General features: G+C 53.3%; 2 protein-coding genes and 1 non-coding gene across 3 annotated transcripts; 1 reads left to right on the top strand and 2 right to left on the bottom strand.

Moving 5' to 3' along the window:
• Nucleotides 1–1,581: 1,581 nt before the first annotated feature.
• On the bottom strand, nt 1,582–3,641 carry Spaar (small regulatory polypeptide of amino acid response). The gene is made up of 2 exons (NM_001399632.1): nt 3,507–3,641; nt 1,582–2,908 (listed from the first exon to the last, which is right to left on the bottom strand). The coding sequence occupies exon 2, from the start codon at nt 2,637–2,639 to the stop codon at nt 2,412–2,414; it is 228 nt and encodes a 75-aa protein (NP_001386561.1). The 5' UTR covers nt 2,640–2,908; nt 3,507–3,641; the 3' UTR covers nt 1,582–2,411.
• Nucleotides 3,642–3,922: 281 nt separating this feature from the next.
• Nucleotides 3,923–4,029, top strand: LOC120103380 (U6 spliceosomal RNA). Its single transcript, XR_005505423.1, has one exon. It is a non-coding gene; the product is annotated as a U6 spliceosomal RNA (small nuclear RNA).
• Nucleotides 4,030–5,877: 1,848 nt separating this feature from the next.
• Hrct1 (histidine rich carboxyl terminus 1) lies at nt 5,878–6,720 on the bottom strand. The gene has a single exon (NM_001399053.1). The coding sequence runs from the start codon at nt 6,592–6,594 to the stop codon at nt 6,274–6,276; it is 321 nt and encodes a 106-aa protein (NP_001385982.1). The 5' UTR covers nt 6,595–6,720; the 3' UTR covers nt 5,878–6,273.
• Between the last annotated feature and the right edge of the window lie 1,417 nt (nt 6,721–8,137).

Here is an 8,137-nt window from a genome sequence, read left to right as displayed (position 1 = left end):
GTGAGGAGCCAGTATTGATAGTGTAGCCTCAAGGCAGATCAATGACTTACTGCAATGAACATTTGCAAGTGAAGCTGTTTGGGCAAAGGGGTGTACTGTGTGACACACTGAAGCTTCCACAGGTGTGGGGCAGTGGGCAGTGAAATGTACCCTGATTCCTGGTTGAGACAGGTCAAATCCCCAGGAGACCTTATAAGGGACAGCAGGTGCATTCCCAGCCTCCCAGATCAGGGTCTCACTCACTGCAGCCCCTCACAGACCCCTGCGGAGAGGTTTGAAATAGACCAGTCACATAGAGCAATGCCCCAAGCCCCTCCTCCACAGGTGAGGAGATAACCACAGGTCATGTAGGCTCAAGACAGATCAGTCGTAGAAACAGGACCACACCCCAAATATGTAGATGAGGTCTTCCCAAGCTCTCAGGCCAAACCAGTAGGAAGCACCTGCTGTCAGACACTGACCCATCCAGAAAAAAAAACTATATTTAAGTGTCGTGCTCAGAATTAAAGACGTGCAGGAGTTATTCCATCGTCTGAGAGCTTCTGTTATAGGAGCTATGACACTGCAGCTTGGGGAAGAGATCTGCTCTCCCAAAATCGTAACAGCCAGAAGCTCCCTTTCACCCCTCACTGGCTAGTCGGTCTCCTGCAGCAGCACATGACCAAAAGCAACTTAGGAAGGATTCTGCCTGCATGTTCTGCTTTGGCTCTTCTCTACCATTCGAAGAACTCCTGATGCCCCCTCTGGCTTTTGTATACACACACACACACACACACAAACACACACACACACACACCCTTGTGTTCAGGTGCTTCATTGTATTTGGGGACTCACCCCCCCCACCCCCCCCACCCCCGAATAATCTAAGAGTTGCCAGGAAGAAGGTTCTGCTGAGTTCCTGTGGAGATATGCTGACAAGATTCCTTTCAAGGAAGATCTTCAGAGTCTGCTTCAGGGCAGAACTCTGCCTGAGGGGCCGACAAACCCCCCCTGGTGAGCCAGCACTCAAGGGGAGCTCCAGTGAGGGCCAACAGGCTCTGCCTCAGACTGGCTGCTTCCTCTGGGCAGTGCTGCTTCTTCCTCCCCTCTCAGGTGCTCTTCCCAGCAGGCGTCAGACCCACACTGCCTCTTCTGACCTGTTGTGAGTTCCTTCACTAAGTCCCCAGGACTCCCTGCCCTCCCTTCTGTTCTATCTGTAAAAGCCCTAGTCAGGGGCTCCGTATCCAGACTGACATGTTTCCAAAAGTTTCTATCTCCTGAGCCTTGACCTCCTCAGACTCACTCCACCCTGTCTAGCAGCCCGACTTTCTTCCTGCGCTCCTTCCCTACCCGCCTCCCACCCCCATATATCTCCAGACCCAAGCCTGTCTCTCTGGATCCTTCCTGTGGCAGCCACATGTCTGGACACCCTTACAACCCAAAGGACCCTTGTTCAGTCTCGTCCCCCCAGCCCCAACAGGCAGGTCCTGAGGGAGTCCATTCAAGGTTAGAGGCAGACATACAAGCCAGGAAGCTACTTTTCCATCCTTCAGATCACAGTCTTTAAATACGACACGGCATCTATTCCGTCAGCAGATTTTCTATTAATAAAAACAAATGTCCCCTTATTTGTGTTAAAATCAACAGCTTCTTCTCGTGCGCTGAAATGTAACAACATTTTAACTTTTTTTGGAATTATCTTTCAGTTCACGATTTTTCTATCATTCCTAAGTGACGCAAATCACTCACATTTGCTAAGAATAGAGGCAGCCTGTCGGACTGTGGCAATAAAGCAAGTCTTGTTCAAAATGTGTTTAAAAGTCTTCTTGGTGGCCTTCCTGCTAATGAAACACCTTGTGCTCTCTGCGGCTCTCGTTTTTCTATTCTGCTTCCTTTTGTGGTTTTCCAGAGCAGATTTGGAAAGAACCATAAAAGGATATACGTCCTCGATTATAAAATAAGTCACTTGTTCCCAGAAAACAGCTCTTTGTTTTCCGGATTTCAGGCAACAGGAGCAAGCCCCAGGTTTGGGCACTGTGCAACATCCCAAAAATACTAACAAATGTGTAGTTCTTCAAAACGTCCACTGGAGGGCTCTGGGTCCTTGGGTGGCAAATAGACTTCCGTCACAGCGCCCTGCTGACAGGGGGTTAACTTCCGGTGAGGTTTCATGGCTGGTTGGAGCTACCCCGTAGAATAACACACAGTATCCATCCACATCTCCTCAGCCCCAGCTGACCTTATAACCTCTCAGCTTAGATGTAACTCACACCTAGTCCCAGCATCTCAGCTCCGCGAGAATAGAGAGGGCAGAGCAAGCCAGAATGGGGAAAGGCAAGAAGTTTGTGAACATAGAAGGATGGAGGCCTGCCTATTGAAGGAGTAGATGAGCCTGACCCACTAGCCGCACAAATGCTGAGGGACTGCCAACCTCACACAACAGTCCAGAAGTTCTGGGCCCTCGGCAGTGGCCGGGATTGGAGAGCCGGCCCCGTGAAGAGCGACGCCTCCTGGTGAAACGTGGCCACAGTGAAGCTACGTCTGGGGCCGCTCTCTGCGTCTTGGTTGTGTGAGTCATAGCTGAAGTAGCAGAGGATGCAGGTAATGGCCATGGTGATGACAAACAGCACTACCACCATCCCAATCACCGCTGTCTCCATGACTTCTGAGCACTTGTGTGGCACTTGACACACCGAACACTGTGGGTGGTCTCGGAGCCTTAGTGCCCCATCAGAAGCTGGGGCTGTTGGCGACCACAGGCGGCTCTGTGCTGGATTGCTTCTCCGCCGCCTTCTAAGACTCCGGTCTGAGGCCTTGGACTGTGCCACTGTCGGCCACCAATCCCTTCTGCTGGAATCAGACAATCTTCGGTCTAGTTTTAACCTCAGGTCAGACCTCCAAGAGCTGTGGTCAACTCTACTGGCAGCTGCTAGAAGCACCATCAGGAAAGATGTAAGCAAGTGATTCTCTGAACACGGAAGGGGTAAGGAAAGGAGGGGCAGAAGATGTTGCGAGGCGGGAAGCCCGGCCCACTAACAACGCCTCAGGATTTCTAGAGTTACTGATTAAAAGAAAAAAAAAATAGCGACTGTACAAAATTCCAACCTCCTAGGAGGACCCAGGAAGAGCCTGGCTCCTCCCTGGGAGGACTCAAGGCTAGCAATTGGCCTCTCTGCGTGCCTTCCCAGGCCCTGCACCTAGGCCAGGGGTGGGGGGTTGGGGGAGTAATGGGGTGTGGAGTAAGACACATGCCAACTCCGGGCAAAGTGGAGATGAGGTGAAGGGTGGGGGTGGGGTGGGGAGAGGGGGTGCGCACACAGGGGCCTGCAGGAAGGGAGATAGGAGAGTGAGAGTAGGTTGTGCTTGACCTCATTTTCCATGCAGGGTTGGGAGTTGTGTATATGGGGAAGGACTTCCTCCAACCCTTCCATTGAGTCATAGGGCCCTTTTGCTCTTCTCTATACCCCTCTCCCCCATTTGCTGCCATCCGGGGCCCACCATTCACATGGGGTGCTGTGAAGACTTACCCTGGACTCCAATAGTGACATCCCCGACTGTCTCTGGAGCTGTAGACCCCTTGTCTGGTGACCACCCCAGGTGGCCATGACCCTTCCCGGGAGCCTGCAGTGTTTTTGTTGGTGCTGCCCGCTGGCCTGGAATTTGGCTAGGAGATGCCTTGAGCAGCTGTGAGTACTTCCTGAATCCCTTCCTCCAATTGTGATTGAAGGCCTCTGACCTACAGCCACCACCTCCTCAGCCCCAGCACTTAGCCCGCCCCGCACACTTGCGGGCTCATTAACCGACCCTTGAGAGGATGGGGGAAGGGAGCCCGGCCCAAGCACGCTCACACCCAGTTCCTCTTGAAACTGTCCCACATTCAGAGAGGAGTGTAGTATCAGCCTGCCCTTTACCCACACTATGAAAAGCAGAGTCTTAAGAAATAGTGCTCGCTTCGGCAGCACATATACTAAAATTGGAACGATACAGAGAAGATTAGCATGGCCCCTGCGCAAGGATGACACGCAAATTCGTGAAGCGTTCCATATTTTTTAAACCCTCTTGCTGATTGCAAAAAAAAAAAAAAAAAAGAAATAGTACTTCTGGGTACTGGACACAGCCAGACACTGTCTCACAAACATTTATCCCACAGCCCTGTGCAGTAATAGGACCTCCATCCCCCCGTCCAGTCATAGGACCAGGACAGGGACAGTCGAGATGGTCACACCTGGCCAGACCTGCTGCTAGTGAGCCATAAAGGACAGCACCCAGTGACAGAACATCGTTCCCTTTCTCGACCCCAACTCTCTCTTCTGGGGACCAATGCAGTCAGAGTGATCACCTGATTCTGCCGTTTGCCTGATCAGAACCCCATGGCCCCAAAGTGGGGGGGGGGGGGACAGAGAGAAAACAAAGAGAGACAGAGAGAGGCAGAGACAGAGAGACAGAGGCAGAGACACAGAGAGAGAGACAGGAGAGGCAGAGACACAGAGAGACAGAGACACAGAGAGGACCAAGAGAGACAGAGAGAGGCAGAGACAGAGAGACAGAGGCAGACAGAGAGAGACAGAGAAGGAGGGGAGCTATGCCCGAGGTCATGCAGCCAGTTTCTCCCAGGCCCAAGAGAACTTCAGGAGCAATATGGGCAAACAGCCCACTCACAGGGCAGGCGAGCAAACAATACACTGCCCTGTTCTACCACAGCCCTTCTTCTAAGACGCCCTGATAATCTGGGCTCGTCCTCCACATGGGCACCATAGGGTACCTCGTTGAATCCCCAGCATGGCCTGGTGGGGCTGGGAGATGGGCCCTAAGAGGCTGTTGCAAACCTTTATCTTGCTTCTCTTTTGCCAGCTCTTTGAGTGTGCTAGGGAGAATGGGCCAGCATTTTCAACAGGAATGCAGGAAGTTTGTCCGGCCCCATTTCCTTTTCTGCCTAGCCTTCTCTCTCTTTCCCATCTTTTGTGTGTCTGTAAACTTCCTGTGAAGCTGAAGTGGGCAGTCTGCAGCAAGCAGAATGCAGGTGGCTGTAGCTAGAGAGGGGCCAGGGTGGAGGGCTGGACTGGGCCAAGCCCCGCAGTGAGGAAGGAGAGATGGGTGTGAAGCACACTTCAGAGAGAAACTAGTCCATCAGACCTCTCTGGTCCACTTTGCCAGCACAGAAACCTTAGTGCAGCTGTCAGTGTGAATTTGCCTCACTGGTCACCCCTCGCCTAGTCCTCACAGAGTCCCCTGGGAAATAGAAGGAAAGAGGACATTCTATCCCAGTGAGTCACTGACTCTCTGGCGTTCCCTCCTCTGAGCCTTGTCCAGCTTCTCCCTTGTTCTCAGGCTCAGGCTGGGACAAGATTTCCTTCCCCTTCATGGACCCAACCGTTTATTCATAGTGTGTTAGGGTCATTTGCATGCCTGTTGACTGGGGAAGGAGTCTCTACTATTCCATTTTAAGGAGGAAGAAACTGAGGCCTAGGCCAGGCACATCCTCCTGAGGCTGCCTGGTGTGCCAAGCAGTTAATTGTTCCTTATCTCTGGTCTTATCGGGCCACTACCTTACATCTGCAAACGCAAACAGGCTGGCTGGAAACTCAAGGGTGGGATAAGAATCCCTACTCAGTCCCCAGCCGCTGAACCCAGTGTTGGTACCTGCTCTGGACCAGGCGAGGTAGAGCACTCAGTAGAGTGCTCCGAGAGCTAGGACACAGTCTAGGTGGTCTCAGCAGGCCCTTTCCCAAAGCTCTAGGCTGTCCACACTGAATTCTTTCTCAGAGCTTACGTAGGGACTGCCTGCTTCTCCCCGTTCCACAGCCAGACCCCACCTCAGCTTCTCCTTCCAGAAGAGTTCCCAGGGCCCCGTGACACAACCCTCCCTCCCTCCAACAGTCAAGAACCAGTTTCACAAAAAAAGCTTTCTAGTGGCTTTTATTTCTTACAGCCAAGCAGCTGAGAATGCCCAGACCACATTCTGCCCCTGGAAGCATGTCACAGAGCCCCCCCAACCAGAGCACTCCATATCCACCCAGGCTTCCAGGGTCACCAGGAGTGGCAGTCACAAGGTAGGAAGTTCAACCAGCCCTGCTCCAAGCTCAAGCCCTCCATTGTGCAGAGGGCCAATCAGGGGGTTCTCAGGTCTTTGTCATGCACAGGAAGAAGGGCTCGTATGCAAATGAAACCCAAGCAGGACCAGGATCCCAGTATCCTCATCCATCCCAGAGATACACCCTTTGCTATGGAAGCATCAGGATCCACTCATTTTGCTGCTGGGTGGAGGGCAAAGTCAGTAGGTGCTATCTATTGGCCTCAGCGGCGGGCTCCATGACCGTGGTGGTGGTGGTGACGGTGCTGGTGGAGACGATGGGGAGAATGATGGTGCTGGTGAACGCCTACACTGGTCACCCCATGTGGGCCACGGTGATGGTGATGGTGAACGACTCTTGGGAGACGCAGACGCCGGCCGTAGAAGAGTCTAGGCCGGGCTTGTCGGATTCGGTTTCTCTCCACATCATGTTCCTGTGACCTGTGGAAAAGACAGAGGGCCAGCATCAGCAGCAACATCAAAAAAGCCAGCACAGTGCCTGTGATCCAACACACAAGGGTTGTGTTCCCCAGAAGGCCTAACATCTGGAAGCCAGAGGTTCTCCACACTTCACTCAGTGGCCCCCGTCAGCAGCCTCTGCTCAGGACTCACAGTCACTGAACTCAAGGGTGTCTCAGCTCCTGCAGACTGGAGAACAGCCAGGGAATGTGGGAGAGGCCTGTTTGGACGGGCTTCTCAACAGCCAGAAGGCTGTTTGGGGTGGGGAGGGGGAGGCCACGAAGGGAAAATGGGTGGAGACCAAGGAGCTGTGGAACTGACTTCCTTGAAGGGAGAGCCTGAATTCAGGGATAAGAGGTCAATATCCTATCTATTCCTGCCTCCGGGAAGAAGGAGGGCCCTCTCTGGGCTTGTTTTTCTCACCTAGGAACCACTGTGTGGAGGTTAAAAGTAGGCTTTGGATGGAAGCAATCCCCTAGCTTGTTGACTGCAGCTTGCAACACCCTCCACAATTGAGGGTCAGAGTCTGTCCAGTGAGTCAGCCCAAGTTCTGTGAATGTCAGTCAGGGATGTGTGGAGCCTGACGTGGGCCACAGGCAGTTCATCATCCAGGGATGCTTCCCCTGCTGGGTCTAGGATGCCAGAAGGCTGGGTGTCAGCCTCAGGTCAACAGGAAGCCACTTGAGGTCACATCGGCCAGCCCCTTGTCTCCCAGGTCAACAATCTCAGTGGACGGCAGTCTCTTTGCCCTGTCACAAAGCTCAGGTCGTTCCTTCCTGGCTGGGGACGTGTTCCGTGATCAGAATGTGCACAGTCTTCAACTCTCATTACTCGTTCTGAATCTTCTGTCCCCTAGTCACCAAGCATGAGGCTAGGATTCAGGGTGTCCCTAGCATCTCTGTTGTCTGTAAGCCAACCAGGCTCTCATATGCAGCTGGGCTCCCAAAAGCCCCTGTTCTATGCCCAGGGACCCTCAGGGGTCCTTCAGCCCATTCCTCAAAGCTCCTTCCAGAGAGTGCTCAGCCCCGAAACCTCAGACTGGCTCACAGCTCTGCAGTAACACTACTCTGTAAAGTAGGGCAAGGCCCTACCTCAAGCCCACTGTGTCCTCTCTGAAGTAAACTCCAGGGACACTCCCCTGCCCTACTCCCAGTCACGCCTGCTTTCTCTGACATCTTTCCTGAAAAGCTGCAGCAGCTCAAAGGGCTGAGCATCACCTTGGGCCGCTGCTGTCAAGGGAGGCTGGCCTCCAGAGGCTTCCTGGCCCTCCGGAGAAGTCACTCGAACTTTTAATGAGGCTTGCATGGAGAACTCCTCCTGCAGACTCTTGGGACTCTGCCAGCTGCCTCCCCTTGAGGCACCTTGAAGAAAGAGCCCTGCAGGAACTGGGAAGGAGGGAGAAGGGAGGCGAGAGGAAAAGGGCGTGAGGAAGAGAGGGAAGCAGAAAATGTTCCTCTACAGGACTTCTCCAAGGAGGTGCCCACCCCCACACAAGCTGGGAACATGTTGTTCTGCAATGTGCGGATTTGAAGACCTTCAGTCATTCCTAAGGACCCCTGGGAACCACCCTGCCTCAGCCCACATTAGGGAAACTGAGGCCAAAGAAGGGAAGAAACTTGCCTGAGTCTC

Source organism: Rattus norvegicus, chromosome 5, assembly GCF_036323735.1.
Source record: "Rattus norvegicus strain BN/NHsdMcwi chromosome 5, GRCr8, whole genome shotgun sequence".
Taxonomy (NCBI): domain Eukaryota; kingdom Metazoa; phylum Chordata; class Mammalia; order Rodentia; family Muridae; genus Rattus; species Rattus norvegicus.
The sequence above is the reverse complement of the archived record's forward strand: the minus strand, read 5'-3'. Positions and strand labels throughout refer to the sequence as shown.